Below are 25,460 nucleotides of genomic sequence, written 5' to 3'. Positions count from 1 at the left end.
GAGCACAAGGCAGACGTGGGGACCGTGATTCCTTTTAAGCCTCAAGCAGCTCAAGGGGAGAGGATCTCACCCTCCACCCAAGCCAAGAGGCTGTCCTGTGTACAGGCCCCCAAGCTCGCTGGACTAACCCTCCTCCCGGACAGGATCAAGGTAGAAGGTAGGAAAGGCTTGTCCCCAGGGGCTGCCCACTGGAGGGCCCTCTTGGGCTCTAAAGGGTGGCCCCAGAGGACAGGGACTGGGTACCACAAGCTTAGGTGACAGCTGAATCTGGTACCAAAACTCGAGCTGCTTGTCTCCAGTCAGGCAGGTGTGGAGTTCCTCCCCAGAAGGAAGCACCTTCCCGCAGGTAGGAAGACGGCTTCTGGACGGCATCCTGCCCCCCACATCCGGGACAGAGCAAGTGACCCAGAGGAGAGGCGCCCACCAGCCCTTCTAAAGGCTGGCGAGAGGGAGGGGCTGAGATTTTGGATTCCCTAGGGATGAAGTAAAAGAGCAGGTCCTCTCTGCCCTCGCCTGGTAGAACATGGGGTCCCTGGGGGACTCTGGGCAGGTAGGGTGCCGCCCCAGGGATGGCTGACAGGGGACAGGCAGCCTGAGGCAGTGTGGGGACCGAGAGGCTGAGCGTGAGCACACATCCTTTAGCTAATTCCGCACGCTGCTCTCAACCCCCTCTGCCAACATGACTCCAGGCCCCACTCATTGTTCCGAGGTATAAATCCTTCCACGCCAGGACACTGCTCAGCAGCCCTGGCAAGTGACCAGAATGGGTGGGGGAAGGGACAGGCGTCTCCAGGTCCTCCAGGAGGGGCCTGGCTGGTTAGAAAACACAGCTGCCCAGACCTGCCCTCTGGAACAGTCATCCTGCGGGTTGTGGGGCATCAGGTGGTCAGGAGAGCGGACGTGTGTGCCTGAGCCCCTGTCCCTTCCCGGACCCCTCCTTGCAGCTCTTCCTCTCTCTAGAAGCTTTTCTCCTTCCAGCACCGTGGGTACTGTGGGTGGTCTGGGTCCTCCCCTCGCAGTGTTCACCGAGATCCAGAGTCTGCCCCCTCGGGGACCATCCACGCTCCCAGACTCCAACACTGCTGGATGCCAGCAGGATTCTTCAGCTCCTCTCCTGTTCTGTCCAGCCCTCCAGGTGGGTCCAGCACAGGGGACAGCCAGGGTGGGTGGAGGTGAGGCGGGTGCCTTGGGCCCAGGGGGTCAGGGCTTTAAGAGGAGAAAGGGGGACGGGAGCGGCAGGAGGGCGACTCTGCAGGACCCTGAAGAACTTCAGGACTGCAGACAAACTCACTGGCCCGGTGACCAGGGGACCACACGGCAGAGGGAAGGACGGACGTGACTGCACATGGCTGTTGCTCGGTCTGGATGGGAACCTAGCCTTGACTCAACCCTCAAATCGGGCAGGGCAGGGGAGCAGGGGTGGGGAGAAAGGGTCTTCAGCTTATAATGGACGCAAAGCTGCAAAACTGGGGCACCTGGCTTCCTCCACTGCCTCCGGCCAGGAGCAGGGGCTCGACCTCGGGGCCCAGGCAGGTGGGACCTGCTGCCCCGTCCCTCCCAGCGGTCCACGAGGCCTCACACTCGAGGTGGCTGAAAGTGCTGAGGGCCAGGCCCCTGGCCCAGGCCAGGTTCCTAAGAGGACAGTTGAATGGGAGGCTGGGGGCCCGGGAAGCGTGGGCGTGGCCAGTGTCCCGAGGCGGGGGAGGGCGTGGGGACAGGCCGAGAGGTGCCCTGTCATGTGGCCCAGGAGATGGCCGCACTGTGCTCCTTGGCCTTCATGCGCAGGGCTGCAATGCTCGACGTCTTGCGGTCCGGCTCCCCATTGAGCTCGTAGCCGTTGAGGCCCGGGCTGAGGCCCGCCGCTCCGAACAGGCCTCCCATGTGTGTCTGGCCCACGTGACTGCCAGCCCCGGAGACGCTCAGGAAGTCGGTGACGCCGCTGGCCCCGGAGCCAGGGGGGTGGGTGTGAGGGGACATGCAGGCGGGTACCGGGTCACAGGGGACCACACAGGCTGGCACCGGTGAGGCAGCCCCATTGTTGCCGATCCAGGACGGGTTCTGAATCTGGGGGGAGGGAAGGGAGAGCTGTCACCGGCCGGCTGGGGTTAGGGGCAGGGGTGGGGGTGGCGGGCACATGGCGGGGGAGGGGCGCTGCCTCGAACCACCCCCCACCCCATGACCTCGCCCTGCTCACAAGCCCATTGTTATGACGAAATCATGCTTGAGTGTTTACCCGGGAGCCTCTCAAAACCTTGATGGCCATCCAGACCTGGAAGGGCTCGGGTTCTGTGCTTTGGGTCCTCTGCTCTCCGCAGACAGAAGTGGTTTTTGGGACTGAACTTCACACTTGGTCAAGGGTCCAGTCACAGGGCTGCCTTCAGGGCATGGCCAAGCCGCTGAAGGCAGCTCCCGCCTCAGCCAGCTGACTTCCGAATTGGAGATACAGTGGCCGGCTTCGTCTCTTCCTCCATGGCCCCTGGAGGTCAGTGACTGTCCCCCTCCCCTGTGACTCCTCGCCAGGCCTGGGGCATCCCAGGTACCTGAGAAATGGGAGCCGACCCAAACTCAGAGGGCTCTGGTGTTGGGAACGTGGGTTCCGGGCTGGCAGGCTGTGGCATGGCGGGGGCAGAGCTGAGCGGTGGGACCTCCTCTCCCCGGTGTCCAGACCAGTGGCTGAGCTTCCAAGTGCTGTGTCCTCGAAGCTCCAGAACTTACTTAGGAAGGAAGGGGCTGCCTCAGGACTTGGTGAGTGCCCGTGCATGGATGGATAGAGCCAGGCCGGGTGCCCACAGGCCAGGGTGTATGTGTGTGTGTGTGTGCATGTGTGAGAGGTGCTCAGGCAGCACGTGGGGGTGGACTGGAGGCAGATCTGGGCTGCAGCGGGTGGGGACAGGCTGAGTAGGACCAGAGGAGACAAGCCCTCTCAGCCCTGTGCGTGGGTTACAGGGGACCCTCAAGCGGCTTCTGCTGGCCTGCTCTCCTCCCTGCCCATGTTTGTAGTCTACTCAGGGAAGGCACTCGAAAGTGGAATGAAGGGGGGAGCTTAGCCCCCAAGTCCCATGGGGCATTGTCATGGCAACAAGAACCACTGGCCCATTGGCCTGACCACATTGCTCCTGGCTGGAGAGATGGGCAGTCAGGGGCCTTTCCCTTCCCCTCTGTCAAGAGGTGTGTGATATGTGGTGCTGCAGGTGGGAGGGATGAGCCCGCCCTGTCTTGGTCCTCTCCCGCCCTGCCCCCCACCCCCGCCTCCGCTCCAGCAGGGAGCTCAGGCTGCGAAAATCCAGACCCAGGAGTCAAGCCAGGGACCCGTTCTCCCAGGACAGAAAGCAGGGAGAGATGAAAGTGTGCAGCAGGAGTTGAAGACGAGGCCTGTGTGTGTGTGTGTGTGTGTGGCACCCCACATTCCTCAGCCTCACCCCAGGCCTGACCCCTGACCCCTGCCACATGAATCGTGGCAGGGGGAGGGGCAGAGCTGGTGGGGGGCGGGGAGGGGCTTCCAGAGGCGGGGTGGGTGGATGGCAGGGCCCCGGGACAGTGGGTCTTAAAGGAAACAGGAAGGCCTGCGCCACCACCACGAGCTCACTGCTGGGTGGGGCCGGGCTCGGAGCTCGAGGCAGAGGCCTTGCTGCCACAGTCACCAAGAGGCCTGAGGGAGGGAACAGTCCCCTCTGCCGGGCAGGCTGTGGGCTGTGACGAGTGCACCCGACCGGAAAGACATCTCCGCAGGTGCCCCAGTGTCGGCCACTGCTCACACTCCTTCTCACCCCTGCATTGCCCTGGAGACCCCACTGCCAATAGAGCGGAGACAGGCTGATAGCAGGGGACAGAGGAGAGGATGAACGGATGTGACACAGCCTCTGGGAGAGCTGAGGGTGCACAGTGCCCGTTATCCAGCTGTTTAATCCCCGAAGTACTTCTGTGTTGTCTCACTTCGGCCTTTCCACAACCTCATGAAAGAGCTGGGGTGGGTACTTTCATCATGTCCGATTTTCAGAAGAAACTGAGGCTGAGAGCTCATGGCTTGTCTGAAGTGAGAAAGGTCCGGGGCCGGAGGACAGCCCCGCTCAGGGCTCAGACCTCTATGTTCACCACAACCCTGCCTCAGGCCCCCCAGCTCTCTAGACTTGGTTGTCCCGGGAGACGCTCCGAGTGTCTCACAATGGCCTGGAGGCCTTGGTCAGCACCCTGACTCGCTTCTGATGCCCGCAGCAAAAGGGTCAAATGCGGCAGAAGAGAAAGCCACTCTCTCCGTCCCGGCCTGCCCATCCCTAACGCCCAGCCAAGCCCGAGCCAGCACGTAAGGTAGGCAGGAGCGGCCCAGGCCTCCCACATTCTGGGGTGGACAGGCCTACACCTGCGCCCGGCTTGATGAGTCCCATCTGAGGCCCTCCTCTGAGATGCCCACTCCCGGAGCCCGGGGCTGGCACTTACCTGGGCATAGTTCTCCGCCCGGGTGAGGAGGGGCAGCTCGTAGGCAGCGGAGAAGTGGGTTCGAACCTGCTGCATCTGTCCGAAACGCTCCCTCTTCCTCCACTTGGCCCTCCGGTTCTGGAACCAGACCTACAGGACAGAGCGGTTGTTCTGGGGCTCAGACAGTACCTGTCATTCCCTGGAGCCCCGAACCTGTCTCAGCGCCAGGTCTGGGCTGTGCGGCTTCAGGGAAGGATCTGCCTCAGCCTTCTGCCTCAAAGCTCACAATCTAGAATAATCCATGCTGAGAGACAGGAAGGCAAGCTTACCCCCAACTACCCACAGTGTGATCTTGAGCCAAACTCCATCATTCCGAGCTGCAGAATCCAGAGTGGGCAAGTGTCACACCCATGCATCATGTCACTGGTCCTCCTCGGGGTCGTCTAACCAACCCCAGTCCAGCGTGGCCTGACCTGCCTCAGGACACGGACTCCTGAGGGGAACCTGACAAAAGGTGTGACGGCTCCTCTAGAAAATCCTTCTCTAGACGCTCATATACATGCACACAGACGCACACACAGTCTGGCCATAATTTTCCACCAGCTCCTTGGTTCTTTGGGGCCTGTCCGGTGGCACAGAACCCGCATTCCGACCTAGCTGAAGCCTCTCTGCCGCCTTCATGTTGGAAAGTGTCCCCACTCGGGCCCCCTGTGTGGAAGGTCTTGTGGAGAACAGGGGTTCAGCTGGGCAGCAGAGGCCGTCAGGGATGGCTTCGTGGAGGAGAGGCCTGGGGCCGTGTCCTGGTGCAGACACAGCAGGGCACGCTCAGGAGGCCCCAGGAGGCCATGCTGCCCAGCTGGCAGGCGGCAGGAGAGAGAGACCCGTGGACGCAGAGCTCAGACTGTGGAGGGCCTTGATGCCCAGCCAAGCGGTTGGCTCTTGATGTGGTCACTAAAGGTGGCCACTGCAAGGTCTCATGCAGAGGGTAGCCTGACTCCGAGGAGGAGTGAAAACCTACCTGTCCCTGAGCGGGGGCTGGTGGGGTGTTGGCTAGAGTGGGGCCTTGGTGGGGAGGGTGGTCTCTGATGGGTGGGGCTGGGGCTGGTGGGTCCTTTGCAGGAACACTTCGGACGGGCTGAGAGCTTTCCCAGGCTTCATGGGCAAGAGCTGGGCTTGGGGCCTGCTAGCCCAGCCCCGAGACTTGGGATCTGGAGCAGGACAGGTGGGAGAGGGTGTGAGGAGGGGAGGGATCAGCTTCCAGACCCCAGATGGCTTTAGGCTGAGTCTAAGGCAGTCCTCGGAGATGCCCAGAGGGAGGTTTCTGTCAGCTGGACAGGACGTGTCCCTGCCAACAGCCTCAGGCACAAATGGACACACCCCAACGGCCCCCCACAGGCAGCCCACTGGCAGCCTTGCTGAGGGCACCAAGGATGTCCTCAGAGGAGGGAGAAGGAGCCGGGCCGGAGGCGGGAGGGCTCCCTCACGGCAGCCCAGAGGCTGCTCAGCCTGTCCTGGCTTCTAGCGTAGCTGCACCACCAAGCGCCCATTCCCGCGCCGGCATTGTCGTTGGCCTCAGTTTCTGTACCTGGAAAATGGGGCCAATATCTGTACTAACGTCCTCACAGGGGTGGCGCCTCACAGAACAGCAGGTGAGAGCTGAGAAATGCTGTCAGAGAGGTCTGAAGAGTACTTGGCTCTTGCTTATTTATACCTCCCGACCTTTCTTGCTGTCTTTTGCTAAAAGGAAAAGAAGCTAGGGTGTGCATGACTCACGTGAGTGTGGGGAGGGTGGGGGCAGGGAGAGAGTGCGGGGCTGCACCTCGGTTTCCCTCTCTGTTCCCAAGGATATATGTGTGTGCACACAAGGGTTACACACACACACACACACACACACACACACACACACACACACGGGCTGGCATTGCTTTGAGGGCCATCCTGCCTCCCTGTCTTGAGGCTGGTGTAGGAGACACATCAGCCCCTGCTCCAGAGCCTCCTGGGCCCCTTTGCCTCCGGGGGCTCCTGGGGTCCAGGCCTGGGCCTCCCGCTGAGAGCCAAGGGCAGATCGGGTCTCCTCTCTGCGTCGCTGAAACGGGATCCCCCTTTATCAGTGGCCTGGAATGGGGGGCGGGGGCCAGGATGAGAGAATGAATCAGAGGAGCTTGTTTTCATTTCATGTTTAATTTCCTGCAGGCTTAGCTCCGTCTTTCCGCTCCTTCCTCAGCCTCCCAGGGTTTGCTGGGGGGGAAGCCAGGGGGAGGGGAGAAGCCCACTGGAGGCATCAAGATATATGGCTCCATTCCTTCTTGGGGGCTGGGGGGGATACGGTGAGGAAAAGTGTCCGTGGCCGCCACTGTGGGGAGGGGGTTGCCGGGAGTGGCAGGTGGAGTGGTGCCAGTGGAGGTATCTGGCAGGCTCTGGACAGGCTGGGGGGCACTGCACGGGGAGGGGGGCAGCCAGTCCCAGAAGTGGGAGGAGGAGCAGAGTGGGGAGAGATGGAATGTGGGGGCTGGAGTGAGCGTGGGGGAGTGGCAGTGGGGGTGCTGGGTTATCTGGGAAGACAGCTGAGGAGCTGGGGAGCACCGGCAGAGATGGTGCTGTCTTTGGGATGGGAGTGGAGGAGGGCCAGGCCCAGGGATGTACGGGAGGGTTAAAGACCCAGAGACTTCGGGAGGCGGGAGGCAAGGCTGAGGGGCCGCAGAAACACCCAAGCCCTCCCCGCTCGCCTGCAGCCCTGGGCCCTGTTCCTGGGCAGGGCTGGGACTCTTCTGCTGAGCAAGCCCCGGAGCTCTGCAGCCTCAAGCCTCAAGCCCCCCAGCTTGGGTGGCGGCCGGGCATCCTCAGGACCGCTCTGAGCTCACGGTGGAGGGCCTGGAGATCAGGCGCGGCCATCCTTCCAGCTCTGGCTCCTGGAGCCTGGCGCTCTGAGAGCTCTCCACAGATGCTCTGTGCCTCAGGGCTCTGCGGCCCCAGCCTGTCTCCACAGGACAGCCCTCGGGCAGAGAGGGGACCACGAGGTCCAGCCTTCCAGTCTGCATGTCGCGCCCCAGGACCACCCCGCTCCCGGCCCACCCTGGCCTGGGCCTGCTCAGCACAGGCTTCTCCCCAAGGAACCAACCGTCTTGGCGGGGGCCTCAGTAACCGCAGCCCATCTGGGGCCAGGGCGGGGTGGCCCAGGGCGGGGAGGCCTCTGTCTTATTGTCTTCAGACACCAGCTGCGGAGATCGGAATCCCAGACAGCAGAGAGAGGCCCCTGCAGCCCCTGGAGCCAGGCCAAACCCCGAGCTTCTTCCCAGGAAAGGTCCATCTTGGAGCCGCCCACCCCCCTCCCTGTCCCCAGCGCCACTCTACGCCAGGCACCTGGCTTCCCACCAGCTGAGTAAGGGCCCTGAACAAACCCAGCGGCGACAGGAGGGGGTTCTACCGCCACTCCCCCCAAACCTCAGGGCACTGCCAGGCTCGAGCCAGAGGTCTGACGCACATGGAGGTCCCACCCACCCTGCTGCCTTTATACAAAGAAAAGTCTCAGAACAATATGGCCCATGTCCTGGCAGAGCCAACTAAAGTAAAAGAAACACTGGGCTGGAGCTCAGGAGTCCTGGATTCTAGTCTCAGCCCTGCCACTGAGTCACTGTTCCGGAGTCACCTGACCACAGGTGATCATGTCCCACCTGCAGGCCTCTTCCTACTTATTATCAAACCAGAGGACCAGATCCATGATCCTTTCGAGCACTAATGTTCCATATTCCTATGTTCCTCATCTTAGGTGAGAAGATAATGCAACACATCAGCATTTCCCTTTCTGCCTTGGCTGCCAGGAAGCTCAGGGTTGAAATTTGTGCTCAGTGGCAGCTGTGATTCTTAGCCTCGATGTCTGACCTAATTACCTGCCTATTTCATGATACTGTTCTTGTTTTCAGGTGACATTAATAAATCTGTAATTGTAGCTGCCTTGACTCTGTTTTGAAAGTAGGCATAAATGGGTGTGTGTGCACACGCAGAGGGAACACTCGGCTTTGGCCGTGTGAGGGCACCTGAAAAATGTTCTCTACGGCCCAGTGTCATTTCCATGGTTTGTCTTAGAAGAGCCGTCCTTCTTTTGTTACTAAGTGAATTCAACTCTCGGGCTCTCCCATCCACTTGTAAGCACGCGCGCGCGCGCACACACACACACACACACACCGTGCAGAGAGTGGACCAGTCAAACCTACACCAACACGGTGCCCACAGGAACATCCCATAACTGGCCTCCCCCTTCTCCACCGGCTCCTTCAGTTCCTCCCAATCCACGGGTTGGGCTGAGGCCAGGTTCTGGAGTTCCTGTCCAGACTCTGAGGCCCATGAGGTCTCATGGCAGTCTATCCTGATGCAAATAAGAGAGTTGGTGTGTGACACTTCTGGAAAGACAGGACAGCCTTAGATGCCCTGCCTTCCTTCCCCAACCATTCGCCAAGCGCTGGATAGGAACAAGAGGGGCAGCCAGACCCTGGAAACTTGTGGCCAAATAACCTGACTCTTCAGTCTGGGTACCCGCAGTTTCTGGATGGCTGCATAGTTATGGTGACGGCGGGTCCTTTCTCACATGATCCATTCTGAATGAAATCATTTCTGGACAACGTCACAGATGCTCAGCCTTGTTACGCAGAGCATGGCTGGGACTGAGGAACCTTTTACCGATGCCCTAGGAATGCTCTGCTGAAGCTTCCTTAGTGAACTGAGGCAGCAGGGGGCGCCCTTGGGGCCCGCAGATAACGGAAGGCTCTGTCTTGCCCTAGCCCACTTCTGCGCTGAGCCTAGCCCAGCTGAGCTGCTGCTTTAAAACAAAACCAAAAAATAAACAAACAACAAAAAAACAAGAACTGCTCTTTGCTGTCAAGCCATTGACCTCCTCAGCCCATTGGAGGGGGAAAAAACTGCTATGTGACAACACCGCATTTGCTATTTCTAACATGCTCTGGGGTAGAAGAGTAGACTGAGTGTGACATTTATTTATGTGAAGCTGAAGCCTGAGCTTTAGTGCATGGATTTTGTCTCCTGTGCTTTGGGTACTCAGAGGTCTTTGCCTCCTCTCTGCTTCTTTTCCTGCTGTAACTTCATGTGAGGAGGGAGGACACACCTCTCTGGACGAAGGAGGTCCACCAGTCTACAAATACTTATTTTTTGCCCTCGCTGCTCTGAGTTCAGCCTTCTCTAATTGGTAGGAATACAGTGATGAACAATCAGACAATACCTGTTCTCAAGGAACTCACATTATAGTGACAGGAGACAAACATAAAATAATTTAAGCCAGTCATAAATTCTATAAAGAGGAAAAAAACAGGACAATATGGTTGAAGGTGACCCGATTTGCTTGTCTTATGTTATGTTGATTTGGGATGAGTTGGGTTGTTTTGAATGTGTTGGTCTGGGTTGTGTTGTGTTGTGTTGTGTTCTGTTGGGTTGTGCTGAACCATGTCAGGTAGGGTTGACTGTGGTATTTGGGTTGTGTTAGGTTGTGTTGAGTTGGCTGTGTTGATTTGGGTTATGTTGTGTTGGGTTGGGTCTTGTCGCATTGTGTTAAGCTGTGCTGTTTGGGTTGTGTTGGGTTGTGTTGGGCTGTGTTGGTCTGGGTTGTGTTGCGTTGGGTTGGGTTCTCTTGGGTTGTGTTGAGCGTGTTGGGTTGGGTTGACTGTGTTGTTTGGCTTCTGTTGGGTTGTGTTGGACTGGCTGTGTTGGTTTGGGTTATGTTGTGTTGGGTTGGGTTGTGTTAGGTTGTGTTGGGTTGGCTGTGTTGGTTTGGGTTATGTTGTGTTGTGTTGGGTTGGGTTGGGTTGGGTGTTTTGGTGGCTGGATGGTGTTAGGGGGCTACTGCTTTAGTTGCTGTGGTCAGGAAGACTTCACAAAGGAGGTATATTGATTTGGGAGTCAAAAGATGGAGGAGGAGGCAGCCATCCTGGGCAGAAAGAAGAGCCTGGTTGTTCTCTGTTTCTGCCTGTTGGACTGCTATAGATGTTTTTAGGTTTATCCTCTTTCCTTCCTAAGAGCTAGGCCTTCAAAGGCAGAGCCCAGTCATCTTCTCCTTTGTGAAATGGCCCGGACACTCACACCACACAGAGCCCAGAAATACAGCTGACAATCTTCTGTACCTGCTCCTGCCCGAGCAAGAAGCCTGATATTCAGGTGGAAAACAGCAGACTTGCCCTGTGTGGAGCAGGGGTGTAAGGGGCAGGCTGTCCAGAAAGCCCTGGTGTGGTTCAGGGACAGTCGGGTGGTCCCAGCTTTGGCCACCAGCCGGAGTGCAAGCCCTGCTTTCCCAATCTCTCCCCAGGAGCCCTCACTGACCTGCACGCGGGCCTCGGTGAGGTCTGTCCTCATGGCCAGCTGCTCCCGGGCATACACGTCGGGGTAGTGGGTCTTCTGGAAGACCTTCTCCAGCTCCTCCAGCTGGTAGCTAGTGAAGGTTGTTCGGTTCCTCCGCTTCTTGCCCTTGTTGCTCTCAGAATCAGCCTTCTCCAGCGGGCTGGGGAGGTCGGTACTGGCCCGGTCCTGGGGCCCCTTCACTCCAGCCTCCTTCACACTGAGGTAGCTGCTGTCCATCCCCACGGTGTCAGAGTCAGGCGGCAACTCTGGCTCACCCAGGGAGCTCTCTTTGGCTGGGGGGGAAGAAACAAGGTCAGAAAGCAATGACCGAACCAAGTAAGAGAGGAGGGAGGGACAGGGAGAAGCCTCCCCTGCCATTCCCCTGTCAGCATCACACTGGATGCGAGGGTGGGAGTTCCTGGTTCTAATCCTGACTTGCCATTAACATGCTGTGTGACCTTGGGCAAGTCTCTTTCCCTCTCTGAGCCACTTTGCCGTCATCTCAGAATGGACCTCTTTTAGCACCAACGTTATATGACTCTGGATCAGCCAATCTGATCTCTTGGACCTTTAATTCCTGCTCCCATCAACCCTGGGCTCCTCCATCTAGAAGGACCCCCTTTGCCAGAACTTCTGCTTTGGGCCTGGGGAATGCTGACCCAGTGCCTCGGACCTCCAGGGGAAGGGAGGGCTAATTCAGCAGCCATGTCTGGCCCAACAGGGCAGGGCAGGGGCAAGGAGGCTGGTGTCGAGACAGACAGGAATGCCCTTCCTATCCAGGCCTGGTCCTGTCTGGGCTCAGTAGAAGTTGTGGAGAAGAATCCCCAGCCCGAAGAATCCAGCATGAGGGGTCACGCCCTCATCCTTCACCGGTTTCACCTACTGTCCACGCAGGGTCCTGCCCACTCGAGGCTATTGGCGCATTTACTAGGGAAGCTGAGCGGGCACCTGCATCCCCAGGATGCTGACATGTGTGCCACACTAGAGTCACACTAAGCTCAGACCTGGGCCCCCAGCCACCACAGCTGCCAGGATGGGGCTCCACTGGGTGATTCATAGATGCCCAGAGGACCAGTAGCTCTATGGAGGTCAGGGATGAGGTGGTGGAAGCTAGCCAGGGGGAAGGGGGGCAGGGAGTAACTTGTCTACGTCCAAATGGCCCAGTTGGCACCCTGGGCAGACACGCTTGCCTCAGAGTGAAGGTCAGAGTGTGGACTCTGGAGCCTATGGAGGGTACGACTCCCACATGCATCTCGCTCCAGCTGTGAACTTGGGACAGTTCACTTAGCCTCTTTGTGCCTCAGTTTCCCCCTCTGTAAAATAGGGATAGGGATGAAGATACCTGTAGGCTCTTCCTCCTGGGGCACTATGGGGTTAAGGAGGCCAACAGGCAAAGCCCTTAGCACAGCGCTGGCTATGTGGGTTTCTGTCCCTATCTGTGTATCCCCAGTTCCAGTATGGACTTCCGAGCTGCAGAGGACTCTGACCCCGGAGAAGTCTTCCCAGCAGGCGGTCCCTGCCCAGAGCATCTGGGTGCAGGAACAGGTGCGGGTGCTGGTCTGGTGTTCGGAGGCCAGCGGGAGCCCTTCTCTGTTGCGCCGACCATCCCGGCCTGTGTGGTGAGGGTCCCGCGCCAGCTCTGATTACAATAAGGCCTCCAGGGAGCACTGGAGAAGGCCTGCACAAGCACAAGCTCTGATGGTCGCACGCACGCGTGTTTGGTGCGAGCACCTTTTCTGGGAGCAGGTCCACGCGGTGGGCATGGAGTGTCAGGACGATGCCGCTGGCTCAGGTCTCCCGAATCCGTCCGCATCCTGGGGGCTGAGGCTTTAGGCTGGCTCTCCTCCCAGCTCCCCCTGTGACCTGGCGGCTCTTTTAATGCTGGGAAGGGGCGAGGGACAGCTGCCTGTCATCCCCATCCCTCTCTCCGAGGCCCCGATGAAGGGGGTGGAGGTGAGTGCTCGGAGCCGACCCGCCCACAGCATCGGGAGGCCATTCGAGGGGGCCCCTGGCGGCGCTGATGCCATGGGGAGGGCGGCAGCCCCAAGGCATCACGCAGGACACCCACGTGAGCCCGGGCACACGCAGACCGCCACGGCTGCGGTGACAACATTATGCAAACTGCAGCTGGCAGCCGGGCCAAGAGCTTTCAGCGAAGATATTTATCTTGCTGGCAGACAAACAAGTTTTATGTTTTGGGTTTTTTTTTTAAGAGAAGAAATCCCACCCAGCCTCACCAAAAATAAACATCTCTGTTATGCAATTTCCTGGAGGCCAGACTGGGGGGCAACCCCTGCCCCTCCTGCCCCCGCACCGATCTCCAGGCCCCATCCCATGACCCCACGGACCTTTCAAGTGTCCTCTGGCATCCGGCCTGGGGTTAGGACCACCCCGCACAGCAACAGGGAATGGGCTGCATGGGGAGCTCTGTGCTAGAGAGACTGAGGGTTGTAGGGATGAGCCCAAGCTCTGAGTTTTAACTGGGGGTGAACTCACACCAGAGAGAGCAGACAATGTGTGCTAATTAGTGACAAAGCACGGCCTCTAGCCCCTGTCCTCTACTCCTACCCTGTGGGCTTGGGGCCTCTTCCCAGGGTGAGGGGGTTAGGGGCAGAGGAAGGCAGGGGCCTCACATAAACAAGGAGTCCTGCTTTGCTCCTCCTGGGGGTGCGAGGACCAGCCTCTGAGGACGACGAGGGAAACCCCTCAGTGTTGACCCCGTTCTAGGCTTAGCTGGTTGGGGGGCAACAGAACGTCCAGTTTTCTAGAGTGAGAAGTAAGAATCCAGGTTTTCAAATCTCTAGCCACTGACTGAGACCAAGCAAGTGGGGGAGAAATGGAGAGACAGCACGGGGTGTGCAAAGACCACCAGACCGAGCTGGGAGGTCTGCTCTTGGGCTCAGCTCTACCATGATCTGCCTGTGACCTCAGATGACTCTTCTCACATCCCAGAGTCTCATCTGAAGCTGGAGCTGCTGTGCCCCATCTGGAGTGGGGGGAGCAGGCAGGGGTGTGCCACAGCCTCGGGCCGGCAGAGTGTCCCTCCTGCCTTTGTCACCACTGGGGCCTTTCCTTAGGATCTGGAGTGGCGGGAAGAGGGGAGCAGGGTGGGGGCCGGTCTGGGTCCAGGCAAATGTTGGCCAACTGGAAAGCCTTAGAGATGGAAGGAATTCTGGCAAACTGATGCTTCCAGGTCCTCAAGGAAGAGGGAAGAGAGCCTTCCCACCTCAGTCTTCACTGTTGATCATTTTGCTTTAAATCGGGAGGCTGGGTCTCTAATTTAGATGACAAAGAACAGTGCCCCAAGGTCCCATGGCCCACCCCCAAGAATCCCAGACTTGGGGTGGGAGGGGGGGTCTATGTCAAACTCCTTCCACCCTGCAGCTTCTCCAGCAAGTGGGGCCACACAGGCTCTGGGGACAGAGAGCTCACTGCCATCAGGACACGTGGGCCATTCATCCTCTGCTCCGGCCCATGTGTGTCTCTTAGAGGTTTGGCTCACTGGTCTTGGCTCCGGCTCTACCGGGCCTTCCCCGAGACGGGCGCCACACCTCTGAGAGCCTTCTGTCCTCCTGTCTAAACAGCCGGGGTTCCCACTGCTGGCCCCAAGTTTAACGAGACTGACACGGGGGGCTGCCAGGGACGGGCTGAGTGATGGTGCTGTGGCCTGGGCAAAGCCAGCAGTTTGCTCTCCAACCGAACGATCCTGAGGAGCTGGGTGGAGAATCAGGTGGGTGGCCCAGGGCCTGGGTGCTGGGTCAGGATCCCGTTCTCCCTGCAGTGCCCTCCTCAACAAGACAGCCATTGGAACCAGAGGAGCCCACCACTCGTGCTGAAATACTCTTCACCAAAGGTTCCCACTGACTTCCTTGGCCTCCCTCACCTGCACCTCTGGTCACCTGCCTGGAATGGCCTCCTTTCCAGCTGACCTGCAAGATCCCGTCAAGCACCAGCTCCTCCAGGAAGTCCGCCCAGACTGTGACAACCCTACAGACCCCTTTGGCCTCTGCTCAGCCTCTCCCATCACTGCCCATCTTTTTGACCAGTATGCAATCAAGCCCCGAGTGTCCATTCCTTCCTCTAGCACATCAGTTCCCCGACAGCTGGAACCTCACGTCACGGACCCTGGGCTTCGCCCAGGATGGGGCAGATGGCAGACATGCAGTGAGAAGTTGCCAGAGAGTAAGTGGACAATTTCTAATGAGCAAACACCGCTGAGTCTGTGCAGCTACCTTTGTGTGCCTACCGTGTGCCGGCCGTGGAAAGCCACCGGCAGAAGGTGCTTGTTGAGCCCAGGAGTGAACCAGTTCATCCTGCTACACGAGGAGGAGACAGGTGGGTAGGACACGGGAGAAAGGGGCTTGCACTCGCGAGCGCCTCCGTGAGCAGCTGGCAGCAGGAGCCACAAGAGGAGACGAGACGGAGGAGGACCAACGTGGCTGGCAGAGCATGTGCCCATGTGCAGCCGGAGGGAAACACGGAGCACCAGGGCAGCAGACGGAGAAGCAAAGGGATGGGATTTAAGGAAGGGGCTCTAGAACGTAAACGTCCAGGGAACCCAGTCCGAGATCTGCTGGGGCCAGCTCCGTACCCGCCATGACGCCGCAGTGGGGAGAAGGCCACCGGGAGACCCTCCACTCGCCCCACTTCTGGTCCAGCCCTCTTCAGGGACGAGAGCACTGTGCTGCACGAGGCTGAGCAACAGCAGAGCCCCCTGGGCCAGACCACCCGCCTGCAGCTCTGGCTGCCCACCCCCCCAACGCCATTGGACTCTGGACTGGCGCCATGTGGATGCCCCACCCACAGTGTGGAGGGGGCTCTGTCCCTGTCTCAGGGGCCCAGGGCAAGGTCATCCCGATCGGCTGCTTCCCAGTGGAATGTCTTGAGGTGGCTATAAACCGCAGACAACCCAGAAGAATCAAGCAATGTGTGTATGTAAAACACCCAGGGTGACCAATGGCTGCCCCTCCAAAGGTCTGCCTGTGATGGCGGCCATGATGGTCGGCTCGCCCTTCAGACGACCCTAGGTCAATGTCTCCACCAACCACTTCTGATGAAGTAGCAGCATTTGGCTTGAAGATATATTCCGCACCAGGAGGCACAGAAGGGCCTCCAACCTCTGTCTGAACTCCGAGAAATACAAGAGATGGAAAACCTTTCTTCTTTCCATTCCACTTTTTTGCTGTCCTGCTTCAACCCAATGACGTCACTCTAACCTAGTCTAAACTTTTTTTTTTTTTTGGATACGAAAGCCCTGGAGAGATTTCTGAGGGTGACTGTGATTTTTTTTTTTTTCATGGCTGTGATTTCAAGAGGATGCTCTTCTGAAGTGAGGAGGGTGCGGGAGGGCTCTGTGTGCTCATTCTTCCCCTGTGCACCGACGCGCCCGCGGGCACAGGGCACAAGCCTGCAGCTGTGAATGGGTGTGCAGAACATGTGTGTGGTTGCCTGCGGACAGTCTGAATGCAGGCCCACGAGCAGGGTGTGTGCGGCTGTGTCTGGGGATTTCTGCAAGCGAGGGTGATTTTACAGATACACATAGGTGAGTATGGACGTGGGAAGTGTGTGTGTGTGTGTGTGTGTGTGTGTGTATGTGTGTAGTTGTGCACAGGCCCGTGCATGCGGGGTGTATGTCTAAGGGGTCTGAGTAATTGTATCCTCCATGGTTTTGATTACATCTATTTTCCCTCCAAACATCTGCTTTGTGGGGGACACGCCGCTCCCTCTGTTCCCGGGTGAGTTGGCCTCACACACCCCTGTGGCAGAGCACACAGGGCCCGATGTAATCTCCTTAAACAAAACAGGCCAGCGTGAGGCCCTTTCATGCTATTTAAAGGGCACCGACTAAAAACCCCTGCTGCTGTCCAAACAGTCGTGTGGGGGCAGGGGCGAAGGTGAAAGGTGAGCCATTGATCACCTCCTGGACCCACCTCCTCTGCCCCGGGGCTCCCAGCTCCGTGCAGAGCTCAGCCTGGACGTCCCTGGTTTAGGTCCAGGCCCACTAGCTAACGCTGAAGGGGTAGCAGGAACTGGGGGGACATTTCAGCGGTCTCACTGGGTGGAGGCAGACCGGGTCCCCACCCTCGGGGACCTGCCGATCTGCAGGGGAGAGCCGGAGGTGGAAGCTTGGGTGCTCAGGGTGGCCCCCACAGGTGACATGGGCACCCCTGCTCACCCACACCAGCTCTGAACACACCTCTTTTTTTTTTTTTTAAAGATTTTATTTATTTGACAGAGAGAGATCACAAGTAGGCAGAGAGGCAGGCAGAGAGAGAGAGAGGGAAGCAGGCTCCCTGCTGAGCAGAGAGCCCCATGCGGGACTCGATCCTAGGACCCTGAGATCATGACCTGAGTCGAAGGCAGCCGCTTAACCCACTGAGCCACCCAGGCGCCCCCTGAACATGCCTCTTGAAAGAGAAAGTCGGGGGCGCTGTCACAGAGCCTGGGAGACTAAGGAGACCCGCGGGCCACATGCGGTGTGTTGGATTGGCTCCTGGAGCACTGAAAGGACAGCAGGGACACAACTAGTGACCTCTGAATAACGGATGGGGCTTAGTTAACAGTAGTATGAAAGGAGAAAAAAAAAGTAGGCAAAATATGTAAATAGACACCTCACCCCAAAGGACCTACAGGCAGCAAAAAAGCATGAAAACACGCTGGACGGATTATCCAGTCCGGAAATGCAAAGTACGAGCCCCGTGAGACAGCCCCACGCACCGACTGCCACGGAAGTGAAACCCCGGGCGGCACCAGGTGATGGCGAGGACACGGAGCCACGGAAAGTCTCCCACGTCGTTGGTTGGGAAAACAGAGCAGCAGTTCTATAATTAAACCCACACTCCCCACGTGACCGAGCGATGCCACTTCGAGGCGTTGGCCTGGAAGATGTGAAGACTGATGTTCACCGAACCTGCCCGCAAATGCTTATAGCAGCTTTGGTCAGAATCACCCCACACTGGAAACAACCCAAAGGTCCTCGAACAGGTGAATGGATAAGCGAACTGGAACCACCATGCGAGGGGCTAGAGACTCAGAGATAAAAGGAATGAGCTATTACACAGTCACTGGCGGGAATAACTCTCAAAAGCAGCATTAGGGTCTGTAAAAGAGTCCAGACTCAAAATTTACATATGTATGACTCTGCTTATTTATCCCAGGACATCCTGGGAGAGACAGCAGCAGGAGGATGGAGAGCAGATCACTGGTTGCCAGGGGCTGGGGAGGGGGAGGGCTGGACCAGAGAAGGCTGGTGTGTGAGTATGTGAATCTGCACGGGGATTTGTTAAGATTCATAAAACTATATACCCCCCCAATTTAATTTTGCAGCACGTTATTTTAAAAATGAAAGACATGTAAACTCTAAAGAAAATACAAAACTGAGTTTTAATATACGACAGAAAAACTAACTAATAAAAAGTTTTTATGTCTTCACCCAGAAATCCCACTTCCAGGAATTTATCCTAAAGGAATCATTATGGCTGGGCATGAAGAATTTGCTAGAGAGAAAGTTCATCATGGCATCATTATACAGAAAAACCAAAAATAACCAAAATATCCAGTAATAGGAGACTGGTTAAATAAAGGATTCTATTTCCATAAATAGAAGATCTTTCCTGATATTCTTTATTCTGCAAACTGTGTCTTTCTTGGCTTTGCACACACATTATTATGCATTTATTGGGGATTTTTTTCCTTTTTGTTTATTGCCTCTCTCTGCCTTCCATAAAATGGAGAGTACATCTGAATATATTTGCTTTGTGTACCCCTGTCTAATGCCTACTATCGTGGCTGGCATGCAGTAAGTATTCAATAAACACTTGATGAACAAATGAATGAAACTAATATAAAAGAACAGCGTTTTAGCATCTGGAAGGATGTTCGGATTGTCGTAAATAAATCTCATCTTTAAAGAAATGCAGAAGGGGTGGAATATCTGTCCTTAGAAAATTCTAGAAGTTTCTAGAGGTAGGAATATAGGTATATGGGTTGATTTTTGTTCCTTTTTTTTTTTTTTTCGGGTCTGAATTACTTTTCTATTTGTCTTACCATGAATAAGAATTGCTTTATTGTTATATAAAATACTATTTGAAAGCAGGGATTAGAATCCCAAAAGATGACTGAACTCTGCTGTGAAGTTTTGGGGGGTGGGAGATGAGTACCAGTAGGGGTGCCATGGAGGAAGGATAGGGATGCTTCAGAGAATGGCGCTTTTATGGTGGGGATTGGCCGCTGTCCTCACAAACTGGGCCCCCTAGGACTTCGCATTCTCTTGGGCTCTGGAGACTTCCAGACTATAGGCTCATGTTCACCTCCTAAAGGGTTTCTCTGCCTTCAGGCCCACTACCCTCAAATACAACCAGACACATACATCTGATTGTACCGCAACCTACTCTAAAGGCTTTCACTGGGTCCCAGAGCTCTCCCTGGGATCGCCAGGTAAACTAAAGGATGCTCAGTTAAGTTAGAATTTCAGAGAGGGGCGCCTGGGTGGCTCAGTGGATTAATCCTCTGCCTTTGGCTCAGGTCATGATCTCAGGGTCCTGGGATCGAGCCCCGCATGGGGCTCTCTGCTCAGCAGGGAGCCTGCTTCCCCCTCTCCCTCTGCCTGCCTCTCTGCCTACTTGTGATCTCTCACTCTGTCAAATAAAAAAATAAAATCTTCAAAAAAAGAAAAAAAAATTTTCAGAGAAACGACAACTAATTTTTAGTATAAGTATGTCCTAGAGATTGCATGGGAAATGCTGACAGTAAAAATTATTCATTGTTTATTTGAAATTCAAATTTAACTGAGCATTCTGAGTTTATTGTTGGGTTTTTGTTTTGTTTTGTCTTGTTTTCCCCTAAATCTGCCAACCCTACCGATCAGGCTTACTGAGACATTCATGATTCCCCAGGCAGATCTGACCACTGCCTGCTTCGTAGACCGATATTTTCTCCCACCTTCCGTCTCGCTTCTAGTCCCTTCTAGTCCCATGGACGAGTCCTTTCATTCCCCCAGAATGTCACATGAATATAATAATTATCCAAGTTCCCACGTGGAAAAATGTTAAAAATCAATCAGCTAAGTGAAGATACGCCAAGAGATGGAAACTATAACACACACACACACATAAGCACACCCATGCAGACACGTTTCTTCATACACTTTTTTTTAAACCTAACACTCTCTCCAGGACATCCTTCCATGCTGTTCTCGATTCTTCCATCACACCATTTGAATTGGCTGCATGTGATTCCACCACAGGGACAAACTCTGTCTAGCCAGTCCCCTACTGCTGGGCACCTGGGTTTCTGATTGTTTCAAGGATAACAGGCCCGCGATGAACATCCTCGTTGTTAAATCCTTCCTACATCACGGTGATTACATTAGAAGGAGCTCCAAGAACTACAATGACTGGATCAGATCGTGTTCACATTTGAAGGTCTCCGATCAAGAGGGCCAAACTGCCTTCCAGAACCGTGACTCTCCCCTCGGCTACCGGCGTGCCCTCCCGCTTCAGGATGAAGGGTGTCCTGGCACATTAAACATCTCTGCCAGTGTGATAAATGAAAGTGAGATCTTGGGGCACCTGGGTGGCTCCTTGGATTAAAGCCTCTGCCTTCGGCTCAGGTCATGATCTCAGGGTCCTCGGATCGAGCCCCGCATCGGGCTCTCTGCTCAGCGGGAAGCCTGCTTCCCTTCCTCTCTCTCTGCCTGCCTCTCTGCCTACTTGTGATCCCTGTCTGTCAAATAAATAAATAAAATCTTAAAAAAAAAAAAAGAAAGTGAGATCTTGTCTGAATTTATATCTTTATTACTGTGAAGTTGAATCTTTCATTTGTTACATTCCTTCTTCTGTGGATTGCTTTTAGTGGACTCCCAAGGTTCAGGGCCAGGATGACCCCTTCTCCTTCTCTGACCCCAGGGCTGGGCTTAGGTCTTAAATATTGAATTCTTTGTTTTCAAGTGCTTGTGTCAGGTCCTGTCCCCCGCTCGAGTGTGAGCGGTTCAGAGCAGTGCGTCCCTAATGCATCGCTGGGGCTCGAGGTGGACCTGCCTCCTTCTGCCTTTGGGAGCTCTGTATGTCCTGCTGCGGGTGACTCACGGCACCTGCAGGGGAGGGACCCAGCCACAGGGCTGGGCTCCAGATCCAGGAGGGTCCAGGTCCCTCGGTGCACACTGCTGTATGGGTGGGGTGGCTGCGGCAGGGAGGTGGGAGAGTGGGCTCAGGAACCCACCTAGCCACGGAGCAGGGCGTAAAGGACCACAGGCAGCCTTGCTGCCTCTATGGTCCTGCACAGAACTCTTGGCTACTCTGTGTTCTCATTTCAACAAGTGTTACCCGGCTCCCTGCCAGGGACGGGGGAAGGGGTTATGGAGGGGCACAGTCCCTGTGGGAAGCCACAACTGAGGAGGAGTCACCAGGCCCTGGGATGCGCACAATACTCAACCACAAGGCGAGCTCCCGTCTCCTGCCTCCTTGAAGGTTCTAGAGCACCACTCCCTGCTGGCCAGGCTCAAGGCTGCAGTTGCTCGTCTTGCCACCAGGAGGCACTGCAGTCCCAGTGAAGGTCCTAGGGTGGCAGGTGGGCCCCAGGGCCTCAGGCCTTGATGAGGTTTCTAGAAGTCTCCTTGAAGACCAAGGCCCGACCTGGGAGGGTTTGCCAGACAAACAGCTCTCCAGCCCTACTGTGCCTCTGCCACTGTCCTAGCTCCCCCAGGGACACAGAGATGGGTCTCCGTCCTTTCCCCACAGAGTTCATTCCTCCACCGGTTCTGGGGCTTTTCACATTCTTGACTGATTTCGACCCCCTCAAAATTCCCATGTGGTGGCTCTCCTGAGAATCCTCACTCCACAGATGAGTAAACCGAGGCTCGGAGAGCAAGGACTCGTTGAATGTCACCAGCAACCGAGGGCAATTTATTCTCCCAAGTTGTCCTTTGTGGAGACCCTGGGGAACCCTGGGTCCTCCAGGTGCTTGCAAAGAAGCCATACAGCCGCCCCCCACCCCAGCACCCCTGGTGGTGTTTTCTATGGCCCTGGCAGATCTCTGTGGGATCCTCTAAGGGGGGTGCTCAGCAGAGGCAGAGGCTGCGGCCCCTCTATCTTCGCTCTACCCACACACAGAAGCCCTCCCTGTTCTTCCCAGAGGGGCTGGGATGGGGGGTAGTCTTCCTCTGGCCCAGAGGATTTGGGGGGGCGCTTCCCAGGACTGAGGAAGGAACTGTCATTAAAAGCCAGTGACAGGGTCTTGGGCTTGACTCCAGGCCCAGAACGCCCATCACACTGTTCCCGGCCGCTGTGTGAAACGCGCTGGGACACTGAGGCCAGCAAGAGGAAATGGTAGGAGGCAGAGCTCAGGTTCAAACCCCCAGCCTGGGGTATTTTCTCTGCGGGGCTGGGATGGGGCAGCTAGGAGACAGGGTCAAGACAAAGGAGCAAGGCGCAGAGTCCCAGAAAGCCACTTCCCTCAGCTGCCTCTACAGGGGTCCCAGCGTCTCCCACCTTCAGCACCGGCCCTGATAGAACTCTCTCGAACAACTGGGCCCTCCAATGGGGACCCACGCCTTTTCTCGGGACCTTGATTTTGGGGTCCCCTCCATCCCCCAGCCTGCCCCCCATTAATTCTCTCCCCAGCACTAAATCTTGTTTTGTGTTCATTCTCGGCTAAATACCAAAGGATTCAGAGGAAGGCAGTATGCGTGTGCAACTCCCTCTTAATCAGTGCCAAGGACACATCACGTATGTGTGTATGTTTATAAATCAGCACACGTGCGTACACCCCGAGAGCCTGCAAGAGGGATTGACAAGAACACAAATGCAGCAAAATGTCAACATTTGGGGACTTGGCGCAACGGGGATCTGGGAATTCCTTGTCCTCTGCTTGTAACTTTTCTCTACGTCGGAAACTGTGCCCAAATTAAAAAAAAAAAAAAAACTTTAAAAAAGAAGTATGTGTATAGTGCTGTATCGTATATTTGACAGTTGCTAAGAGAGTAGATCTCAGAAGTTCTCATCCCAAGAAAAAAACACTTGTGGTAACTATGGGAGGTGACAGACGGTAGCAAGGCTTACTGTGGCGATCATTTCTGAACATACCCAAATATCAAACCATTACATTGTATACCCAAAACTGATATCATGTTGTATGTTAATTATACCCCTATTTAAAATGTCTTTACATAAATTTAAAAAAGATTATGGTTACAAGAAAAAAAATTGTGTGGGCATGAATGGGAAGAAATCACCTTATGCAGGAATCCCTACTCTGTAGGCAGCGTCAGTAGTGACGCGAACAGGGTGTGCGCGGGAGCGTCGTGAGCAACCACTGCCATTCACGGCCTTCACACGTGGGCCTGCACGCCCACAGCAAAATCCCAAAGCAGATACCAGCTCTGGGGACGAACCCTACCTCCCCAGCCCTCTGGGGAGGAGCAGGTGACCGGGTTGGAGCAGGTGATTTTTCTAGCAGCATTTCTAAGACCTGTAGGAGGCATATTTTGTTAGCGGGGTTCAAGCTACCATTGGGACTTAAAAGTAAAAGAGGTACTTTATTTTTTGAAGCTGTTATAATTTCGGTTTTCTTAAAAGTGGTATGAAGGGGGCGCCTGGGTGGCTCAGTGGGTTAAGCCTCTGCCTTCGGCTGGGTCATGATCTCAGAGTCCTGGGATTGAGTCACGCATCAGGCTCTCTGCTCAGCGGGGAGCCTGCTTCTCCGTCTCTCTATGCTTGCCTCTCTGCCTACTTGTGATCTCTCTCTGTCAAATAAATAAATAAAATCTTAAAAAAAATAAAGTGGTATGAAGGAGGGAGGCTTCCTTGCGTCCAAAACAAAACAAGACTAAAAAAAAAAAAAAAAGAATGATAAGAAAAGCACTGACAGGAGCTAACAGGTGGGAGCAAACCAATAAACGGCAGATGAGTGGATAAGCAAATAGTGGTCTCTCCATGCGATGGAATATTATTCAGCCTTAAAAAGGAAGGAAATTCTGACCTGTGCTACAACATGGAGGAAACATGAGGACAGGCTAATAAGTGAAATAAGCCAGTCACAGAAAAGCCTCCCTGCATCCCAGGTACTTAGAGGGGTCAAGTGCACAGAGACAGTAAGTAGATGGTGGTGGCCAGGGGCTGGGAGGGGGATGGGAAGTTAGTGGTTAGAGGGTACAGAGCTTTGCTTTTACAAGACGAGAAACACTCTGGAGATAGATGGCAGGGATGACTGTACAACATTACTAATATGTTTAATACCACTGAAAAATAGTTGATGTGTTAATTATACTTCAATTAAAAATAGTTTTAAGATGGTCAATTTTATGTTACATGTATATCTTATCACAATAAAAAAATTGGAAAAAGCAAAGAAAGTCCCCTACCCAGTGTCTCTTAGGGCCTTTGTCCTGGCTTCGGCTCACTCTGTCCAGGGCTAGGTCCCCTCCACCTCCCAGCCTATATACACCCCAGATTCCTTCTCTTGTCCTCTCTTGACACTGCGTCTGGGTTTGCGTCTGTTCACGCCCTCACCCCTTGGTTCACTCAGGTGTGCATTCATGGAGCACTTCCCCTGGGTTGTGACCTTATGAAGGGGACAGGCAGGTAATGGTGACCAGTTGTCCCGGAGCACAAGGAGCGGGAGCACTCACTGCGTCCTGGCCACAGTGGGGCCCATAAGGAGCAGTGGTCAGTTCTACTTGAAAAGGTCAGGGGAGGCTTCATGACAGTGTGGCCTTGAACTGAGTATTGACAACCCAAGAAGTCTCGGCAAGACATGTTACATTTCATGGTAAAACAGGACACTTCCAACTCTCCAGACTAGGCAAGTCTTAATTACCAGGGAGGAACCCTCCTCCCAGGGCTGGGGACAATAATCAAAACAATTACATAATCCCTCTGAGCAGTACCAACCCATCCCCTAGTTCATGGAAAGACCACTTACGACCGAACACTGCAACATCGCCTCCTGATGTTTGCCGCATTGGGTGGGGGTCTTGACTTTAGTCAGAACCCACATCCCCGTTAGCAGCTCCTCAAGGAGACTCACAGTTTCCCAGCTCCTTCCTTCCAGGCCCAGCCCAGGTATCAACCTCCAGTTTGGCCTTCCATGGCTGGAGGAAATCCTGGTATTTTTTTTTTTAAAGATTTTATATACTGATTGACAGAGAGAAGCAGCAGAGGGAGAGGGGGAAGCAGGCTCCCCACTGAGCAGGGAGCCTGATGTGGGATTCGATCCCAGTACCATGGGATCATGACCTGAGCTGAAGGCAGACGTTGAACTGACTGAGCCACCCAGGTGCCCCAGATCCCTTTCCAAGGGAAAGGGGACCCACCCAGGGCCAGGCCTGCTGCCAGAGAGGCAGATGTGGCCCCCCAAACTCTCCCTTCCCCACAGCAAGAAGCCCCAGAGCTCAGGGACCACACTGGGCCACCCCCCTCCTTACAGGGAGGATGAGGAGGCCCTGAGCTGTCACACAACCTGCCAGTGGAAGATCATGGTCCCCTGATTTCAAACCAGCCCTGTGGTCACCTGCGCATTGCCCCTCTCCACCTCCGCCAAACTATACAGCCTTGGGCTTGTCCCTAAACTCCTCCCACAGAACCCCTCTGAGCTCCATTCCTCTTCTGTAACAGGGAGAAAATCTGCATCCCCAGCACCCCCACCCCCCACGGAGACACGAAACAGCACTTTCAGACCCAAGGCAGACCAGGCTGAGAAGCTTAAATCCTGCA

At 55.5% G+C, this 25,460-nt stretch overlaps 1 protein-coding gene across 1 annotated transcript in view; it reads right to left on the bottom strand.

Moving 5' to 3' along the window:
- Nucleotides 1-1,734: 1,734 nt before the first annotated feature.
- ALX4 (ALX homeobox 4) overlaps nucleotides 1,735-25,460 on the bottom strand; it is a gene marked incomplete at both ends in the record, with an annotated part of 40,400 nt that continues 16,674 nt past the window's right edge. The window contains 3 exons of the mRNA XM_080817711.1: nucleotides 1,735-2,064; nucleotides 4,435-4,563; nucleotides 10,735-11,045. Coding sequence (XP_080673837.1) covers nucleotides 1,735-2,064; nucleotides 4,435-4,563; nucleotides 10,735-11,045 — 770 coding nt within the window. The remainder of the gene's footprint in view (nucleotides 2,065-4,434; nucleotides 4,564-10,734; nucleotides 11,046-25,460) is intronic.

Source organism: Martes martes (assembly GCF_963455335.1).
Source record: "Martes martes genome assembly, chromosome: 10".
Classification (NCBI taxonomy): domain Eukaryota; kingdom Metazoa; phylum Chordata; class Mammalia; order Carnivora; family Mustelidae; genus Martes; species Martes martes.
This window is presented reverse-complemented; position numbering and strand designations above follow the sequence as displayed.